This window comes from Dermochelys coriacea, chromosome 7, assembly GCF_009764565.3.
Source record: "Dermochelys coriacea isolate rDerCor1 chromosome 7, rDerCor1.pri.v4, whole genome shotgun sequence".
Taxonomy (NCBI): domain Eukaryota; kingdom Metazoa; phylum Chordata; order Testudines; family Dermochelyidae; genus Dermochelys; species Dermochelys coriacea.
In genome coordinates this window covers 110,139,199-110,160,856 of record NC_050074.1, presented here as the reverse complement: position 1 = coordinate 110,160,856, position 21,658 = coordinate 110,139,199, and the positions used below count along the sequence as shown (strand labels likewise).

At 41.2% G+C, this 21,658-nt stretch overlaps 1 protein-coding gene across 3 annotated transcripts; it reads right to left on the bottom strand.

Moving 5' to 3' along the window:
• Positions 1–141: 141 nt before the first annotated feature.
• Positions 142–20,656, bottom strand: SFXN4 (sideroflexin 4). Of its 3 annotated transcripts, none has more exons than XM_038408821.2 (14): positions 20,365–20,656; positions 19,347–19,412; positions 14,712–14,786; positions 12,659–12,685; positions 12,514–12,568; positions 10,880–10,905; positions 9,518–9,571; positions 9,370–9,435; positions 9,186–9,266; positions 7,961–8,051; positions 6,284–6,399; positions 5,460–5,545; positions 3,570–3,687; positions 142–581 (listed from the first exon to the last, which is right to left on the bottom strand). In XM_038408821.2, the coding sequence occupies exons 1-14, from the start codon at positions 20,401–20,403 to the stop codon at positions 504–506; spliced, it is 978 nt and encodes a 325-aa protein (XP_038264749.1). In that variant the 5' UTR covers positions 20,404–20,656; the 3' UTR covers positions 142–503. The 3 variants fall into 3 exon arrangements, with proteins under 3 accessions (XP_038264749.1, XP_038264751.1, XP_043374840.1); XM_038408823.2 differs by lacking the exon at positions 20,365–20,656 and adding an exon at positions 19,812–20,297; XM_043518905.1 differs by lacking the exons at positions 19,347–19,412; positions 20,365–20,656 and adding an exon at positions 18,406–18,426.
• Positions 20,657–21,658: the final 1,002 nt, after the last annotated feature.

Sequence of the window (21,658 nt, the reverse complement as noted above, 5' to 3'; positions counted from 1 at the left end):
CTAAGTGTGAAGCAGCATTAAAAGCTTTGTAAGAAGGGAAAACACCTCCCTTCCCCAACTGAAGTTTATCCTTTTACCAGTCATCTTCCCTTTGTTGTATTTCAAAAGAGGGAACAAAGGAAAAATAAAGCCTTTTAAGTCATATGCAGTTATAGGTTTTAATAAGTAGGGAATCAACCACATTGCCGTAGGAGAAAGTACAGAATGCTGGATGTTTCTGATGGGTACAGTTATACAATATTTTTCTCTTTCTGGAGTTAATCACATATAAAGTATAGGCATTATTAAGCTATTTTCACACACAGGATTCTATGGTGGATCTTGCAGATGGTTTAGATTAGTCTGTCCATTTGAAAATGTACTGTTCTAAGCCCAATCTGAAGGCCTTCCCCATGACTTCATTATTCAAAAATACACTAGACAGATTGATTTAGGTTTGAAGCCTTGTATGGACGTACAAATTCAGTTTGATCAAAAGCACACTTATAAGTTAAAGCCATTTCCTAAACTCCCCTGTTGTAAAAAAGCACAGTTTCTTCTGTGGATGTCAAAATCTCTTTTTCAAGGTCATCTCGTTTTATCTGAAATATAAACAAGAGGATTAGACTTACGTCATTAGTGTTACTTTGGGTCCTAACACATACAAGTCAAAGCTCTATCTACGCCAAACTTTACATAACTTAAAACATCGTAATAAAGTGTAACTAAAAACAAGACTGAATGAGGTGTGGTTTTTGGCTACCATTTTGTTTAGTTATCTTCCCCACATTTAAAGAAATGCATTATCTAGACCACAGTATGGTCTCCAACTTGGAGTATCAGGCAGTTGCCATTTAATATAGTTTGGGTGGCTCTTATACTATAACTGGTAACTTCCCCTATGTGGTGAGCAAATCATAAAGAGGAAAAAGGAACAAGCCACTTGTACTTTCATCACATGACTTCAGAAATTCCATCAACTCTAGTCTACCTTTGTCACTGTAAAAGATGTAACAGGGTACACTAGACCTTTAATATTAGTAAGGGACTCCTCCTGGATCTATATCATCCCATGTTAGAGTTTTCTGGAAGAGTTCCTCAAACAGGGTTGCTGAGGGAGAGAAAATGATTGTGGAAGAAATCCCAGACTCCTCTCTTTGTTCAGGGCGTAAGACTGGAGTTCCAAGGTACTCAATTGGCACTCCCTCTCAGGGACTGCTGGGCATCTAGTTTCCAAGGTTGCTGGGAGGAGAATGAGGTATTGATTTAAACATCTCCCTTTGTTTGGAATAGGGGAAACAAGAAGGGTTTCTACAGGTATGTTAGCAACAAGAAGGTGGTCAGGGAAAGTGTGGGCCTCTTACTGAATGGGGGAGGCAACCTAGTGATAGAGGATGTGGAAAAAGCTAATGTACTCAATACTTTTTTCGCCTCTGTCTTCACAAACAAGGTCAGCTCCCTGACTACTGCACTGGGCAGCACAGTATGGGGAGGAGGTGACCAGCCCTCTGTAGAGAAAGAAGTGTTCAGGACTATTTAGAAAAGCTGGACGAGCACAAGTCCATGGGGCCAGATGCACTGCATCCGAGGGTGCTAAAGGAGTTGGTGGATATGATTGCAAAGCCATTGGCCATTATCTTTGAAAACTCCTGGAGATCGGGCGAGGTCCCGGATGACTGGAAAAAGGCTAATGTAGTGCCCATCTTTAAAAAAGGGAAGGAGGACGATCCGGGGAACTACAGGCCAGTCAGCCTCACCTCAGTCCCTGAAAAAATCATGGAGTAGGTCCTCAAGGAATCAATCTTGAAGCATTTAGAGGAAAGGAAAGTGATCAGGAACAGGCAGCATGGATTCACCAAGGACAAGTCATACCTGACTAACCTAATTGCCTTCTGTGATGAGATAACTCGCTCTGTAGATGAGGGGAAAGCAGTGGACGTGTTATTCCTTGACTTTAGCAAAGCTTTTGACATGGTCTCCCACAGTATTCTTGCCAGCAAGTTAAAGAAGTATGGGCTGGATGAATGGACTATAAGATGGATAGAAAGCTGGCTAGATCATCGGGCTCAATGGTAGTGAGCAATGGCTCCATGTCTAGTTGGCAGCTGGTATCAAGCAGAGTGCCCCAAGTGCTGGTCCTGGGGCTGGTTTTGTTCAATATCTTCATTAATGATCTGGAGGATGGTGTGGATTGCACTCTCAGCAAGTTTGCAGATGACACTAAACTGGGAGGAGTGGTAGATACGCTGGAGGGTAGGGATAGGATACAGAAGGACCGAGACAAATTAGAGGAATGGGCCAAAAGAAATCTGATGAGGTTCAACAAGGACAAATGCAGTGTCCTGCACTTTGGAAGGAAGAATCCCATGCACTGCTACAGACTAGAGACTGAGTGGCTAGGCAGAAGTTCTGCAGAAAAGGACCTAGGGGTTACAGCGGACAAGAAGCTGGATATGAGTCAACAGTGTGCCCTTGTTGCCAAGAAGGCTAATGGCACTTTGGGCTGTATAAGTAGGAGCATTGCCAGCAGATCGAGGGACGTGATTATTCCCCTCTATTCGGCACTGGTGAGGCCCCATCTGGAGTCCTGTGTCCAGTTTTAGGCCCCACACTACAAGGATGTGGAAAAATTGGAAAGAGTCCTGTGGAGGGCAACAAAAATCGTTAGAGGGCTGGAAGACATGACTTACGAGGAGAGGCTGAGGGAACTGGGATTATTTAGTCTGCAGAAAAGAAGAATGAGGAGGGATTTGATAGCTGCTTTCAACTACCTGAAAGGGGGTTTCAAAGAGGATGGATCTAGACTGTTCTCAGTGGTACAGATGATAGAAGGAGTAATGGTCTCAAGTTGCAGTGGGGGAGGTTTAGGTTGGATATTAGGAAAACCTTTTTCACTAGGAGGGTGGTGAAGCACTGGAATGGGTTACGTAGGGAGGTGGTGGAATCTCCTTCCTTCGAGGTTTTGAAGGTCAGGCTTGACAAAGCCCTGGCTGGGATGATTTAGCTGGGGATTAGGGTCCTGCTTTGAGAAGGGGGTTGGACTAGATGACCTCCTGAGGTCCCTTCCAACCCTGATATTCTATGAAACTCAGGGAGTTATAAGGAAGAGAATGTAACCCACCCTCCAGTTTGCTTGTTTGATATACTGGCTTTCAGTTTGAGGAAAAAAGGACTGTCATGATAAGTAAAGCCTCTGAAGAGGACCCTTGCCAACTCCAGGACTGGAAAAAACAAAACTCCCCTGCTAGGGTTTTTTTTCATCACGGAGGACTCCAGGAGTGCAGCTTCATTGTTTGCTTCAGCTTACCATGGTGCATTGAGAAGACTAATTTGAATGAGGTACATATAGTAACTACTCTCAACACAAATTCATTGTACGCTGAGTCTGGGATCCACGGAATCTGACAAGCAGAATCACAATTTAAAACCACTGATCACTTTTAGTACTGTAGTAATTTTAATCCTGCTGATTATTGCTCTCATCTTAAAGTGTAGGCAGTAGACACACATAGCAGATGTTCCACATAGCAATCAGTCCTAAAAAGTTATCTAGAGAACAGGAACAACACAGTTTGGATAAATTGACATACCTCTCCCAACTGCGGGAATACACTGAATGAAACTGGTAATAACGCACCCAATGCTGAAACAGTCATAAGCAGTCTCAGTGGAGTCAAAGCGTGTGGATTTCTGAGTAAAAAGTTTGTGCTGTCAAAAGAGTTGGGAAGATAAATTATTGTTCAAGGCAGACCTGACATGCTTAACTGTCAAAACAGAATCGCTAGTGAAACAAAGGATGTTAAATACTATTTTACAGGAGAAAATTAAAGCTATTGTGCTGTAGTAGGTGAAATAATTTTACATTCCTTGCTGGTGTTTTATTATATAACTTAGGTTCTTGCTATTCCCTTGCTCCCTACCATGTGCGTGGTCTTCTTTACTCCTATTTTGGGCCCAGATCCTACATTATTGTCCACATATGGATGACAATACAGGATTGGGACATAAGCAACAACATGTAAAGGGAAAACAGAAGGTACCATTATGCGTTTGAAATGCCTCAGTCCTTTAATTCAGATTTTTTTTCTTGGATCATTTTGTCTGTTGCTGTTCTATTTAGCCAGTTCTTGGAAGCATGATACTTTCACATTGTACACAGTTATTAAACAGCAGGATGTTTTTATTAATTATGTTACATTAAGCACCTAGGAACCCCACCCAAGGATTCTTCTGGTATAACTTCTCAGTTCACTTCAATTCCTTCCTCGGCATGGTCTATATTGCAAGCCTACACTGTAGCAATACAAGTAAAACTCAAGCAGAAAAATAGAAGCAAGCAATGAAGTCAGAATAGTCAATAAGAATTCTAATGCCCTCTCCGCTGTGACTGAAAGCACCTTGTTCACACCCTATTGTAATAATCTTTGTACAAAATGTGTCTTGTGAGGTATTATTTGAAAACTAACAAGTTACTGGTCATTAATATCATGGTGAAACATAAATAGCAACATTATATGTAAAGTTATGAAATCCCCCGTATAATGTTTTTAGAACATGGTCAAAACCACACAGCCCTGCCCAGGCAAAAGTATCTTGGACGAAGAAATGTGTGTTTACCTCAATTTAAATATAAGTAGTAAACGGGGTCCTTGAGACAGCAGAGAGAGGAGATGGCAGCAGACAAACCAAATTTGCATTTCGGCAAACACAGGTGAGAAGAAAGAGCACAGAGCCTCCTTCACAACCAGACTCCATGTTGCCTTCTTTACTTTTTGAATAAATTTTGCTTTGAGGGGCAACCCTCAGAAGAATCCACTTCAAAGGTTAACTGGACTCTAAAAGAAAGAGGCAGAAATCCCCAAGGGATCTGTCTTTTCTTCACCTAAGAAGACAAAGGAACCATCCCTTGGACTTCCTTTTTTTTTTTTTTTTTTGGGGGGGGGGGGGGGGTGGGGAGAAGAAAAAAGATCCTGACCTGATAATTTGGTCGGCCATATTGCTGGGAACATGTGATAATCTAAACCAATCCAGTGTTGTGTTTAAACTGAACTGTTTGGTGACTCCAGTTAAAGCAGCAAACTGTTGAATATTGTCCCTTTACAGAGGCAATGGACCTTTAATATCTGAACTGTACAAGAGAGGGCTGGACAGTGCAGAACACATGTTCTGGGGGAAATCTGGGACTGGGAGTTTGTTGGGGTCACGCAGCAAACAGTAACCAAGGCGGGTGGAAGCCAAACTGTGAGTGGTGTGTTGCTGACAGGCTGCTGGGGTCAGAACTGTTAGACCAGCGCTACAGCTGTACACAGATTCAGGGTGTGACCTATAGCCTGGTTGTGAGCGTTCCAGGTTGGGGGCTGCAGCAGCAAAGCATTGTGAGGCGCCCAAGGTTGCAGGGCAGGTGGTGACACAGACCCTCAGTAGTCTGGACTGCACCCCAGAACTTGACAGCCACACGCCGCAGTAGCAGAACCTCTTACCGTTGCAAGAAGTATAGAAGAGACTCCGGAATAATAACTGCTGTCCCAAAAAAGGCTGCTCTTGATAAAGCTGTTTCTTGTACTGCCTAAGAAAAATGTGATTCAAGTTAGAGCTACCTGACGCTCCCACACTGCACTCATGCGCCTTTGTTTTCAGTCTTGGTAACTTATTATTTGTAATACCATACCTAGTCATGGACCAGAACCCCATTTTCTTAAGTGCTATACTGTTTTTGTGCAACAGTTAAGTGAAGGGTCAAAATTTTTGGTAGGATTTCTCTCTAAAAGGGAAACTAAACTCTTTCAAGTGGTGAGTATACCAGTTGTGGATTCTGTGTTATCTCAAAAAGGGAAGGTTCCCACTGATGCATTATACAGCTCATCTGACATGGAAGTTATTTTAAACTAGTTCATCCTTGCAGAAGTAGCCTTTTAAAGGTACTGAGCTGCACCTGCTCTCATCGATTCAAAGTGACCCATCTCCCCCGGCATCCCTAACCCACAGGCAGCCTTCTCTCTTCTTTCGTGGTAGTTTGCATCACTAGGGTTAGAAGGAAGGAAAAAATGCCGTGCTTGTGCCACTGAGGCTGGCCATTGCACCAGATGCATGGAGATCAAGGGGGCGTCTATCCCCTGTAAACCTGCACAAAGCCAGGCTTCAAGGAATTTGTCCAAGTCCACAGAGCAAATCGGTGGAAAAGCTTGGATTAAAACACAGAAGTTCCTGGCTCCAATACAGTTAGTTCGCTCTCTTCTCAATATTAAGGCCAGCTTTTTGTTGGGAGTGAAAACAAGCCAGCATGAACATATCTTGGTTTGCCTACCTTCAACCCAGCTTTTTGTGACACTCCAACGACCTTGCCATTCTTGTCCATAACTTCGATTCCATTCTCATACTCAGTTTCTCGGACAATCATCACATTAAATGCACTCAGGCAAGCTGTAAAAGTAAAAAGGTTTTGTGTGTGTGTGTGTGTGTGTGTGTGTTTGTTTTTTAAAGTTATTTTGCCCCAATTAGATTTTACCAATTCAATATTAGGACATTTATAATTAATGGACATTTTAAAATTCCAGTGATATTCTGGGATGAACTCTGCAAGTCGTACTTGATAGGAATTGAACGGAGTCATCCCAAGTCTCAGTCCAATGCTCACTGCATACTGCTCAGTGATATGATCAACAGAACTCAATTATGTACTTTGCTCCCCAGCCGCATACCTCAAATAAATGTGCCTCAATGCTTTAATTCAGAGCAATCCCATTCACCTGGTACACAACAAGAATATTTCATTTCCCTTCTGGACTTAGCAGTCCATTGTCTTAAAATATCCAGTGTAGTGTCAGCCACTGAAAAAAGTTTTGTGATCCTAGGCTAATGACACAAGGGGATACAGAATATGAGGAGTTGAGAGTCCAATGGGTTTCCTGCCTCAGCTGTCATAACAAAACTCTTACCAAAAATAAGCTCTCAACTCTGAAGGTGACTGAAGAACTGTGAAGAGCAGCATGGGCCAAACATACCAGAGGAATGCTGGGGAGCTAGCCCTTTTTGAAATGTTAGGTTTATCTTTTCATTAACTTTTTGAAGGGCTGTTCCATAAAGTTGTCAGCACAATTTGTTTCAAACACTAAGACCAATAGTCACCAATTACCTTCAACATTCCTATCATTAAATATGTTTTCAGATGAGGAGACAGGTCTAAGTGACCAGTCCAAGGGGAGGAGAGTCAGTGTCAGAACTTGAAACAGAACTTGGGAGATCTGGACTCTCAGTATTTTCATTTCTGTTCCATCAAAACAGATGGGCTTCTAAGCAGATCCAAAGAACATGTCGGGAAGCCACATGCCCTGTTGTCATCCTGTCTGTTATATGGAATGTATTTATTGTACCTTATAAATTTCCGTTAAAAAAGGTTGCCACTTCCTTTTAATGGCGGTGGGAAATAATATGCCAGTAATGAACGCAACTTTCAGCCATTAAATTACAGGCCAAGTTCATCCCAGGTGAAATTTCACTGACCTCAGTGGAGTTATGCCAGTGACAAATTTAGCCTAACAGCCTTACAAAGTTGACAAGAATCTGCTGTAATGAGACTCGCTCTTTCCACAACAGTGGCTGCAGAGATAATGTCTTCACTGACAAAGATGTCGCACATCGGAGAAAAACTGTGGCACAAAAATGCACAGGAATTTATTTCCTCAAGAGAAATGGTTGCATGTCCTGTATATGGAAGTAAGGAGAATGCCCTAGGATTTTATGACAGTTCATAACACTGACCTTTAAACAGAGAATGCAAAATAGCTAGATATAACTTTCATTAATTTTCATGCAGAAAATAAAGTACCCAGTGAAGGCAACAGGTGAAGACTAAGGGCTATATCCTGGTTTGGGTCTATATAAAGATACAGAAGTTCTAAAGGCAGATTGACGGCCACACATGGGCTGTAACAGATACAAGAACAAATCCACAGCTATTTGTTTTCAATTTACTTTTACTTACCAAGAAGTGGAATGGGTAAAATTTTTCTGAAGAACATTTGTATAGAAGGACTATTCAGTCTATTTTGTGTCATGAGAAAGTGAGGAAATGCCTAAGAAATTTGGAAGAAACACATATTCTGTTAATAATTAAACCAATAATGAAATTTGGACCACAGATTGGAAAAAGAAAACAACCTGTGGCTTTGTATTTTAAATGCTTTTGATAAAACTAGGCTGTTAAAAAAAGAATGTGGTTTAACAATTTGAAGGAGAACAAATTTTCTCTAATAAATGGGGTTTTTTGTGATTATACGTTTTACAGAAAAAAGGGGAAATGAAACCTTTATCAAAGAAAAATGGTATTTAATAATTATATTCTGGACAGTAGTCTCTACTACTCAGTATCAGCACATGGGCTATAAAAATGTCAATTGTGAAATTAACAGATATTAAAAAGAGCTTATGAATGGGAATAAAAATATATGAACAATCTGTCTAGATATTTATGAAGCACCCAGACACTATGGTATCTAGGTGTGGAAAATGAACTAAAAACCATTTAAGTTTTCTTAGCAATACATATCACCACACACACAAAGTTTTGCCAATTATAGTGTAATTCAATAAATCTTAGATATACTTGTTGTGTGCTTGAATTTAGTGGTGACTGAACAGCCCTGGAGTCTGAAATCCTCATAAATCTAAAACCTTGAATCTGATAACAGACTGAGGCCAAAACTCCCAAACTGAATATTCCCAAAGTTCATAGCGTCAAATCCAAAACTTTACCATGGCTTCGGGCATTTAAATTCAGTCAGTTATAAAGGTAGATGTAAGCTAAAAACTTGGATCTAGAACTTAACTAGTAATATTTCATGATGACCTGCTAAATTAGTTTATGTTTTGTAGAACCAGTGTTCATTCTGTGATTTCTTCTCTATTTTCTAGACTAACAGAGATAGAGAATGATAAAAACAAAATTTAATACTGGCAGGAAAAAAGCTACTAAATTCTAACCGCAGAGGAAGATGAGTAAATAGCAAAGGTAAAGGCTTGCATTCCTGATCAAGAGTAACAGAGGTTGCAATCTTCTATACCCAACAGGACTGGGAGGAAATTAGCTAGGGTGACTTTGGGCTCTGGAAGAACTGACTTGGAGGGTACTAGGCCTTGTGACAATCCCATTATCAGTCCCCCACGCCAGAGTATCAGAAAGTAATTATTGAGATCATGCAAATACGTACTCCCATACACGCTGCATAAGAGACGGCACCTGTGCTCAGAAGGAGTTGCTTTTGTGGCAGCTTTTGTGGCAATGCCATTTCCTAAAAGTCAGAACACACACACTATGTAAATTCAATTTCATCAGCTCATGTTCAAAGTGGTATCATGCAACTAAAAAATAATAATTTTAAAAAACCCACATACTTCAGTTTTAGCTGTAGCATTTCCATTTGCTATGGTGAATCCAGCAGCGTATGCATGAAACAGGAACTGCAGAAAAGGAGAATGTAAACAACTGTGTATTTTTGAATCTTGGGTAACAGACTTATAACTGTAGAATGAAAATGGTTACCTGCCAAATAAATGCTTGCTTTGCTCCTCTGTGTGGTAGTAAACTAGCAAAAACCTATGAGGAAAACACCAAGGGAAAGTTAGTCTCAATGAATCCAGGGCCCTATGGACAGAAGTGGCTGATTTAAGTATGAAGGAGACTAATCTATTATTTAGTATTATTTACAATAGCACCAAAGGCCTCAGGCAAGACAGGGGCTTATTAGGGGAGCTATTGTGCAAAGACACCAGTAGTTTCTTGCTGTGGACCCCTCATTCGCCCTTAGTGGCCCAACAAGCCATATATCCCTTCCATATATCCATGCATATTTACTTTCCCATTTAATAGAAAAGTAAAATAGTCATTCAAACAGTGGGTATGAGACTAGCTGGGTGACACACTCTCACACCAGGAACAACAGACACTTTCACAGCTGTGGGATACAAAGGGAAACAAATGAAGGCAGATCATAAAATATTAGATACAAGGAAGAACAAGAGTCAGATACTCAGTCTTCGTTGGAGGGTACAGATGCTAAGCCTAATTTGATCCCAGGCCTGATCCTTAAGGATTTACTTTCCAGCTGCTACATTTTGAGATTTATGGACCAAATTCAGCTATGGCATAAGCTGTGCAACTGTAACCCACAGGGGTCAATGTGCATTACTTGTCCCTGACCCACAGGCTACGGGTCTGTCACAGCTCTCAGCTACAGAGCTTGACTCTTTGGCTCAAGCTCTCAGGAGTCATGCTTTTAGTTCTGGAGATCCCTAGTTCAATCCATGATGTTGACCAAGATGTAGCAGTTATCAAATGAGTGGAGTTCAAATCTACGGAGAGGGATGTGCAACACACACTTCATTTAATACACAACTCTTGTCAATGAGGAGTGGTACTAGTTTATGCCAAGGTTTAATCTAGCCCTATCTATTAAAGCTCCCCAAATTGTGACATATATACCAAGTACATAAACTTTGGGGGCATTATTACAAGAATTATTTTCCGCCCATGTGTATTTTCACTGGCACCCTGCAATTTATTTGCAAACAGATAATATTCTGGATCCAAATAGCAGAGTGTGAGGCTTTCTGTGTCTTTCTCTAAATTCAATTCTGGGTAAACATAGGAAAGTCAGGCCTTGTTCTAACTGGCTCATGAATTTCGACAGAAGACATTTGAATGATTGACTTTCATGTGTGAACAATGTTCTTGAATGTTTGGAAAGCAAAGTGACCAGTGGTTTAGGGTGTCTCGATTTTTGGGTATCCAACTCGACATCTCGCACCCAGAAATTGAGATGCCTAAAATGACTCACCGCTTCTGAAAATTCAGATAATTATAAATACACACATAGATCCGTTGCAATCTTCCATTATTACTCACCAATGGGGAGACTAAGGGCAGGAAAGCTAAAAGAAGAAACAAAATTTTTTAGTAAATCAACTTGTGGGGCTGGGTAGTTGGCTTGGGGATGAGGGGAGAGGAAACGAATATGACTAGTCCAAAAGAAAACACTGGGGTTTGACCTTTGTCTCTCATTCCCTAATCAGGAGGTAGAAGCATTGCCAAGATACTGCTCTCACAAAATGCAACAGCCCACAGCAACAGTGCTAATGGAAAGCTACATAACTTTATAGAAAGAAAAGGAGTACTTGTGGCACCTTAGAGACTAACAAATTTATTTGAGCATAAGCTTTCGTGAGCTACAGCTCACTTCATCAGATGAATTCAGTGGAAAATACAGTGGGGAGATTTATATACACAGAAAACATGAAACAATGGGTATTGCCATACACACTGTAACGAGAGTGATCAGGTAAGGTGAGCTATTACCAGCAGGAGAGCTATTACTAGTAGTTTCTTGCTGTGGACCCCTCATTCGCCCTTAGTGGCCCAACAAGCTATATATCCCTTCCATATATCAATGCATATTTACTTTCCCATTTAATAGAAAAGTAAAATAGTCATTCAAACAGTGGGTTTGTTTTTTTTTTTGAAAAACCTTTTGTAGTGATAATCAAGGTGGGCCATTTCCAGCAGTTGACAAGAATGTCTGAGGAAGGAGGGGGGGCAGGTGGGAAACATGAGGAAATAGTTTTACCTTGTGTAATGACCCATCCACTCCCAGTCTTTATTCAAGCCTAAGTTAATTGTATCCAGTTTGCAAATTAATTCCAATTCAGCAGTCTCTTAGGTTTCCCCCCCTCCCCCGCTCTCCTGCTGGTAATAGCTCACCTTACCTGATCACTCTCGTTACAGTGTGTTTGGTAACACCCACTGTTTCATGTTCTCTGTGTATATAAATCTCCCCACTGTATTTTCCACTGAATGCATCCGATGAAGTGAGCTGTAGCTCACAAAAGCTTAGGCTCAAATAAATTTGTTAGTCTCTATGGTGCTACAAGTCCTCCTTTTCTTTTTGCGTATACAGACTAACACGGCTGCTACTCTGATAACTATAGGGAATTCATTTCACCCCTCCCAAAAGACAGCTGTGGTGACAAGATTTGCATAAGAAAAGTGAGAGGTTACATTAGGTAATGAATAAATAGCCTTTGTGAAAGTATATCTGTGTCTCATCCAAACTCTGTGCAATCCTGGCTTAATATTCCATGACCCCAACCAGATTCTACCCACAGGACGGACTCCAGCCAGCCTGGAGCAAAGCAGGTTGTGTCAGACCACAGCTGTGTGAATTAAGGGAAAACCCAGTGCACCACAATATACATTAAGAGATTTGGGTACTGTTCATATGGTGCCAAAAACTAGTGACTGGTCAGTATACTTCCCCCTAGGGAGTCGGTGTGCAGACACTGCTCAGAGCAGATGAACTATGTGAAAGGTGTATACAAATCAATTTTCTTTAAAGGACTACTGGAATAGTCTTCAACTGAGATAAATATAACCAACATGAATAACAGTGGCCTCATTTTTCTGTAACTAGAAGAGCCCCCAAGCATTTCGGTCATTGGAAACCTGTCAAAAATGTGCAGCAAGCTTCTATTACAGCAACTGACCTGGTGGTCTAAACACAAGAGGAATTATCTCGCCAGTACCAGGATGCACAGAGGACTTAAAGAAAAAGAAAAGAAAGTTAGGACATCTCTCGCAGCCTAAATGAAAAATATGAGAAGTAAATTCCAACATCTTTTATAAACTCACCAGACTTAGCTTCCAGGCTTGTTTTACCTAGCATGATTTGAAAATAAGATTAGCAATGGCACTTCAGAAGAAGTTTAATGGCTAAAATCTTATTTCTAACTTTGTTTATTCTATATAATCTTTCTGTAACAATAACTGAAATTTATACATAGCATGTCATACACACATCCGTTTGATTATATTCTCCCTAAAATTCCACCACGGATTCTACTGAATACAATATTTTATTTTTTTTCTGTCCTGACATGTTGTGTATTGTTGTCTAACAGCATTAGAACATACAAAACCATCAGGTCGGAAAGTGAGTAAAAATACAGCTGAAATAGCAACGGAATTTTAGGATAGAATGCCACCAGCTCTTAATTTGGCTTAAAATCTAAACACACCAGCCCTTCCAAAAAAGGGCCAGGAAAATCTTAATAATGACAAGTGGTCATGACTTAATTTTACATCTCATCCCAAAGACAGCACCTCTAGCAACACAGCGCTATCTAACACCAGGCTAGGACATGTGATTCAGTGATGAACCAAAGAATTCCACCTGATGAATCACCAGTTCAGTACTACTTCCTGCAGAAAGATTCTCTACAGAGGTTTTCCATCCAAGTATTGACCAAGCCTGCCACTGCTTAGTTTATGAGAACTGATGGACAGACCAAGCTGGAATAGTTGCAGTTCATCTGCAGCCCATGTGACAATGAAGCATCGATGATTTAAAATAAGTGTAATAAAGATTTTGCATAGTTCACATCAGACAGGAATGTACAGACTCTATGTCTGAGCTGTGGGAGAGAGCAGAAGTGTTAGGTTATCAAGAGGATTGATTCCTATGATTCTCCGGCACTTTTTAAGAGAACAAAATGATGCACAAATGAATGATACTTTCTTGGATGATGGAACTGGAGTCCAAAATTAAGGTCAGCAGCTACCCTAGGAATTCTTCTACCAGCTTGTAAGAGACTGAAAATCTGGGTAGTAACGCAGATTTTTTGAAGCTTTTTTAAATGTTTTTTGCGCCCCGTATGTATCTCAGGCTCTCTCAGTACCTGCCTTTTCTAATACAGTCATGACAGCTGTTTCATTCATGAAGTATGTAGCCTCTATTTTCCATAAGGAATACTATAAAGTACTCAAATAGACACACACTCAGGTATAACTCTTACATACATCATTTGGGTTCAGCAAATAGTCTGTCCAAATTAATTACAGTAGAACCTCAGAGTTATGAACACCTTGGGAACGGAGGTTGTTCATAACTCTGAAGCGTTTGTGACTGTGAACAAAACGTTATGATTGTTCTTTCAAAAGTTTACAACTGAACCTTGACTTAATACAGCTTTGAAACTTTACTATGCAGAAGGAACATGGTGCATTTAACAATTTTAATTTAAATGAAAAAAGCACAGAAACAGTTTCTTTATGTTGTCAAATTTTTTTTTTAACCTCATTTTTTTTTAGTTTACATTTAACACTGTACTGTACTGTATTTGCTGCTTTTTTTTTTTGTGGCATGGGGTAGTGAGGGGGAAGGGCGGTGTCTCTGCTGCTGCCTGATTGTGTACTTCTGGTTACAAATGAGGTGTGTGGTTGCCCAGTCAGTTCGTAACTCTAAGATTCTACTGTAAGAGCAACTAGTTGCTGAATCTGTGTGGTCGGGTATCAGTCATACAGTCATGCGTGTAAAAATGCCAACAGATGCTGAGAACTTAAAAACTGGATGCAACAGATTGCAATTCCTGGCGATGATTGAACCTGGTGATGTTCTGAACAAAAAGAGCTCTCAACCATGCTTGTAGCTGTTTCCATCCCTTCACACCAACTCAGGCATTTTAGGCTTCAGAGTGACCCACAAAATGACATTCCTAAAATCTTATTGTATATAAACTGCTACTAAGAAGTCATTTTAGAAGTCCAGCAAGAAGGACCCTCGTTTATCACTCAGGCAAAACCCCCAAGCTCCAAGAGCTAAATAAGGCTGCTAAAAGAAAATCAAATACTTCAAATGGGATATATACAAACATATACAGTTTATTAGAAGATATGTGTTAGATACCTTTTTGTCCCGTAAAGGCTCTTGAAGAGTCTGAGCACCGGTTTGTAAAAGTAATCTGGATTTTTCTATTTCTTCCTAAAAAAACAAAACCAGAAATAAAGATCAGTCATTCTTTTCCAATACCTTCCTCCCATCCCCACTCCTCCATCCGAAACTTCTGTTGTAACAGCCCTTCCGTGCTGGCCTGGTGCTTGTAAATACAAAATTAGATCATCATGCTCATATGCTTTTACACATACATGCTGATCTGAACTATACCAGTTCAGTGGCCTCAAGATTATGCGCACACACATTATTTATGTCAATCCCTCCGTCTATAGCATTATCAGGTGCAGTGAGTTATTTTAGGTGGCAAACCTGCAAACACTTATGCGTGTGCTGAACTTTAAGCATGTGAACAGTCCCACTGAAGTCAATGGAACTATTTGGTTAAAATTATGCACGTGCATGTTTGCTGGCTTGCACACCAGAGATATTGTTTTGTTTTCCTCACAAGCAGCTGAATGTCTAATTTTAAATGAAAACACAACATAGGTCAACCAGCCAAGTAAATACGAGTCACTACATCATCAGATCCTCCAGCATCTTAACTTTAACAAGTTTAAAATGAAGTTTTGGACCTTACAGCTTTCCATTACAATTGAACTTTTAACGTAAGAACAACATAAGAACGACCATACTAAGTCAGACCAATGGTCCAACTAGCCCAGTACCCTGTCTTCCAACAGTGGCCAATGTCAAGTGCTTCGGAGGGAATGAACAGAACAGACAATCATTGCACAATCCATCCCGTCGTCCACTCCCAGCTTCTGGCAAACGGAAGCTAAAGACACTCAGAGCACGATGTTGCACCCCTGACCATCCTGGCTAATAACCTTTGATGGACCTATTCTCCATGAACTTAGTTAGTTCTTTTTTGAACGCTGTTATAGTTTTGGTCTTCACAACATCCCCTGGCAATGAATTCCACAGGTTGACCGTGTGTTGTGTGAAGAAGTACTTCCTTTTGTTTGTTTTAAACCTGCTGCCTATTAATTTCCTTTGGTGACCCCTAGTTCTTGTGTTATGTGGAGGAGTAAATAACAATTGCTTATTCACTTTCGCCACACCAATCAAGATTTTATAGACCTCTATCATATCCCCTCTTAATCATCTCTTTTCCAAGCCGAAAAGTCCCAGTCTTTTTAATCTGTCCTCATATGGAAGCTATTCCATTCCCCTAATCAATTTGGTTATTCTTCACTGTACCTTTTCCAATTCTATTCTATCTTTTTTGAGATGGGGTGACCAGATTTGCATGCAGTATTCAAGATGTGGGTGAACCATGGATTTATATAGAGGCATTATGATATTTTCTGTCTTATTATCTATCCCTTTCCTAATGGTTCCTAACATTATTAGCTTTTTTGACTGCCACTGCACATTGAGCCAATGTTTTCAGAGAACTATCCACAATGACTCCAAGATCTCTTTCTTGAGTGGTAACAGCTAATTTAGATCCCATTGTTTTGTATGTATAGTTGTGATTTATGTTTTCTAACATGCATTACTTTGCATTTACCAACATTTAATTTCATCTGCCATTTTGTTGCCCAGGCACCCAGTTTTGTGAGATCCTGTTGTAAGTCCAAAGCAGACTGCGAAGAGTTAACTATCTTGAGTACTTTTGTATCGTCTGCAAATTTTGCCACCTCACTGTTTACCCCTTTTCCCAGATCATTTATGAATATGTTGAACAGCACTGGTCCCAGTACTGGGGGACGCCACTATTTACCTCTCTCCATTCAGAAAACTGACCATTTTTGCTACCCTTTGTTTCCTATCTTTTAACCAGTTACTGATCCACGCAAGAACCTTTACTTCTTACCCCATGACTGCTTACTTTGCTAAAGAGCCTTTAGTGAGGGATCTTGTCAAAGGCTTTCTGAAAGTCTAAGTACACTATCCAATGAATCATCCTTGTCCACATGTTTGTTGATTTCCTCAAAGAATTCTAATTGGTTGGTGAGGCAAGATTTCCCTTTACAAAAGCCGTGTTGACTCTTCCCCAACAAATCATATTCATCTATAAAAAGAAAAGGAGTACTTGTGGCACCTTAGATACTAACAAATTTATTTGAGCATAAGCTTTCGTGAGCTACAGCTCACTTCATCGGATGCATTTCGATGTAGCTCACGAAAGCTTATGCTCAAATAAATTTGTTAGTCTCTAAGGTGCCACAAGTACTCCTTTTCTTTTTGCGAATACAGACTAACACGGCTGCTACTCTGAAATATTCATCTTTGTATCTGATAATTCTGTTCTTACAATAGTTTCAAGCAATTTGCCTGGTCCTGAAGTTAGGCTTATTGGCCTGTGTTTGCCAGGATCACCTCTGGAGGCTTTTTTAAAAATTGGTGTCACATTAGCTGTCCTCCAGTCATCAGGTACAAAAGCTGATTTAAATGATAGGTTATATACCGCAGTTAATAGTTCTGCAATTTCATATTTGGAGTTCTTTCAGAATTCTTGGGTGAATACCATTTGGTTCTGCAGACTTATTATTGTTTAATTTATCAATTTGTTCCAAAACCTCCTCTAATGGACACCTGAATCTGGGACAGTTTCTCAGATTTGTCACCTAAAAAGAATGGCTCAGGTTTGGGAACTTTCCTTTCACCCTCTGCAGTGAAGACTGATGCAAAGAATTAACTTAGTTTCTCTGCATTGGCTTTATCTTCCTCCAATGCTCTTTTAGCACCTTGATCATCCGCTGGCCCCACTGATTGTTTAGCAGGCTTCCTCTTTCTGATGTACTAAAATGTTTTGCTGTTAGTTTTTGAGTATTTGGCTAGTTGCTCTTCAAATTATTTTTTGGACTTTCTAATTATACTTTTACACTTGACTTGCCAGAGTTTATGCTTCTTTCTATTTTCCTCAGTAGGTTTTAACTTCGAATTTTGAAAGGATGCCTTTTTGCCTCTAACCACTTTATAAAAAATACATATATACTTACAAGGAAAAGGGACTGTATAATATTGGACTCTAATTTTGGAGGCTCTATATTCCAAGGATCTTCTAGAAGAGAACTACTAGGTGACCTTACTTTTCATCATGAACACATCTCCCTTTGCATCATGAACATATCATCTCCCTTTGCAACACTCTGCCTTACTTCATACTTCAGCTGTAACCCTGTAGGTCTTGAGAAAAATTTATATATAAACAATTTTTGGTCACAGTCAAGATAACTCACAGATTTTTTTTAATGTGGTTTGCACTTAAAAATATGAATTAAAGTTTTCAAAAACATATACAGAAAGGGCTGAAATATTTTCTTTACATCACTTTGGACAAAAATGACTAGATAGTAGCAGATATCCCAGCTGTATGTCTTGTCTCTATACATGATAAGCTTCTAATGAAGCAGAATCAATAGACCAGAGGGGAAAAAATTCTGCCACAAAAGTTTGTGCGACAGTTTCTATATAATTAATGAAATACCTTTATACCTGAATATTTACACCTTAAAATCTGATAATTGAGTCTAACATCAAAAAATAATCTTATTTACTGAGGTGAAATATATTACGTATAAATCACAAGAAGTTATAGAGCAAAGACATTTCCAACCAGCCACACCTTCAGAATATTTACCCACACAAGTAGCCACACTGATTTCACTGAGGCTTACCTCATTAATAGAACACTTACATACATGAATAATCCTTATCGGACCAGGTTTCTAGTGGTGAAAGGCCATGAACTTCAATGGAAGTATGGCAATTTACACCAGCTGAGAATCTACCCTCAGCGTGGATCTACCCCCCTGCCCTTTTATGTGGCATAAAGGGGCCCTAAAAACCAGCTGGGTAAGAATTCCCCCATTGCAGACATTGTGTAGGACAGCCATAGGGGGGTCCTCTGAGGACCTCTTCACAAGCCTGTCCGGGCAGGGCTGCAGCAGGCAGCACTTCAGAGATTCCAGGCAGTGGAACAGCTCAAAGAGCAGCCGGGGGAGATTGCCCTAATTTAGACAGGCCCGTACTGGAAACAAACTGCAGAGATGCCCAAAGGTTTACACTGCACCTTCTTGTACTGTACCTGGCATGGGGCAGGGCTATTATTCCTTCACTTTTGTGGCCTCTAAATTCAATCATAAATTTCACCAAAACGTGAACTGCCATATTATACTGCAAAAGTGTAAGCAGATTCTAACAGATAATACTAAAGGCAGAATTTGTAGGAAGGTGCAACACAATGTATTTTTAATTTGAATTTTTCAGATTATATGGCTGCCATGCAAGACCCTGAACGTCAGTGCAGCTGCAACACTGAGGAAAGGACAAAAGTCTGCTGGACAGCAAGGAAAATCCTAGTTTCCTACAATAACTGTTATGGGTTATTTAATATCTAATGTGGACACCCCAACTGTAAGGGCTTATTACAGTAAATCTTATGAAATGCATTTTATCTATGTTAGAGTAAGGAAGGGATGAGTCAACACTGTTGGGATTTGCTCCTGCGGATCCTTTGAGACTTGTGCAGAACAGCCTTTGCTTACACTTCTCACTTCACATCACCCACCCGTTCAAGTCATGTGCAAAGGTACAACTGTTAAACTGTAATTTTGTAAAAAGAGGTAAAATACTTACATTAGATTTCAGTAAGATTGTAGGGTCCAAAATATCTGCCCAGTGAAGAAATCTTTGGAAAAAAGACTAATAAAAATACACATTAAGGAAACTGTACAAATATTTTGCAGTTCAGCTTAATTAGCTCTTTTTTGTAGCTGGCAGAAAGAAACCAAGAATCTCCGTCTACTTCTTTGTTTTTTCAACTCTTTTTTATTTCCACTAGCAATAGCAACCCCCTAGTTTTTGTTACAATCTGGTAGCCAGAATGACAGTCACAAGCTAAGAGCCACCTTTCTTCTTTGCTATGGTGAGAAAAACTTTTATCTGCGAGAAAACGAGGGTTGCCTTTGAGCTCATAAAACTTGCAACGAAGCAAATCTGCTTGCTAAGAGCCTGGGGAGAAATGCACCGTGACTTGGCAATGGTTACGTTCCTTCCCACCTCATTTGGAGAGCAGCAGGTATGGCATCTCTAGCAGTTCACCTGTGTGCTTTGCAGTGACATCACGGGTTCGGGGCGCTGTATAAACCAAAAAGGAGACGAAAGCCACCGAGGCACCTCATCGTCTGAAGCTAGGGTGACCAGATAGCAAGTGTGAAAAACCGGGACACTTTTTAATGGGGTACCAGAGTTACGCACACAAGACAAAGCCCCTGATATGGGGAGGGCTGGTCACCCGAAAGCACACAGCTGTAAAACTGCCTGGATGCACAGGCAGATCAGGGCAGGGTGTGCTGCCAGCCGTTCCCCGCATGTCGGGGCGGCCCCTTCCCCGCTCCTAGGGCGAAGGCCTGGGACCTTCAGCGGCGGAGGGAGGCGAGCGGGGTAATGGCAGGGGAAAGAAAGTCTCCTTCCCGCAGGGCCACGGTGCGCACGGCTGACCCCGCACTCCCCGCGACAGGCTCCGGCGTGACCCGCTGCGATCAATCGCCGGCTCCCGGCCCGCCCCGCCAGAAACGCCTCTTCGCGGGGCTGCCCCCCTGCTTCCCCCGCCCCGTGCCCGCTCTGCCCCCCGCTGGGCTCTCCCGCTCCATACTTTGCCCTCCGTGCTCCAGAATTGCAAGTTCACATCCATGAGGCTGAGCAGCCGCCGCGCCGCGCCGCGCCGCGCCGGAAAAGGTCCTGCCCCGGGGAGGCTCCGGCTGCTGCACACTCCCGGCAGCCGCTTCCCTTTCCCCGTTGCGGGCGAGCGCAGGCCGCTCAGGCCCTGGTCCTGCCGCGGGAGCTCGGGCTCCTGAGCGGCCTTTCCCCGCGCTAGACCCACGGACAGAAATGGCCAGAGCAGCTGAGACGAGGGAGAGCCGCCTCGGATCGCAGCTGCACGGCCCGGGACAGCCCCTTCCTCTAACTCCAGCCCCTAGGGTAGTTCTTTGTGTGCTACACCTGCCCAGGGATACCCCCCCCCATTTACACAGACAAGGTGGGATTTTCTAAAGGACCAGGGGGAGGTGGGCACCTCATCCCTTCTGAATTACATAGGAATCTGGATGCTTAATTCTCCTAAACCCCTGGGGGGGGGGGGGGAGAACAAACAAACAAACCAACCCCGATTCTTGCACCCTTTAAGAAAAAAAGCATTGCCCCTTTTACAGGAAGCGAAAATAATAGAACACTCCCAAACCATAACCAACAGCCCACCCCCATGCTTAAGAAATGGCCCTTGTACTGAGCCCTGGGTATCCCACTTCTTGATTAGGGAACATAGTGTTGGCTATATCTTATTTATGATTTGTACATCCTACCTTCCAGGGTTTATTTTTAAATGGACAAAGTTGAAAAACTTGCAGCAAAACAAGAACGTCAGATTCAAGTCTGCTTGGTTTTATTTATATTGAACTCATTTGCCTTGTTCAAGTCTCCTGCCTTTTAGTTCAGCTAGTCAGTTAAGATTTAAATTTTAGATTAAACTAATGCATTATAAGTGTCCTTTTGTGCTGTGAACTTCCCTGTTATGTGAGGGGCTGCCAGCACTCTTTGTGCCAGCAATTTTAATCTTCTGCTATGGATTAAAGGTTCACCACCTTGGCCCAGGAACTGATGAAATTACTTTTCAGTTTCTTTACTAATGTTCACAAAAAGAAAAGGAGCACTTGTGGCACCTTAGAGACTAACAAATTTATTTGAGCCTAAGCTTTTGTGAGCTACAGCTCACTTCATCGGATGCATTTGGTCTAATAATAATAATAATAATAATAATGAACTAATTTAAAAAAAATCCCTTCCATGCAGGGCATTTGTTTATAACTCAAAAAAAAAAAATAAAAATTACTACTCCTGTCATGGTATCTGTTCACACAGCTCTTATGACCACTAGAAACAAGTGTCCACTA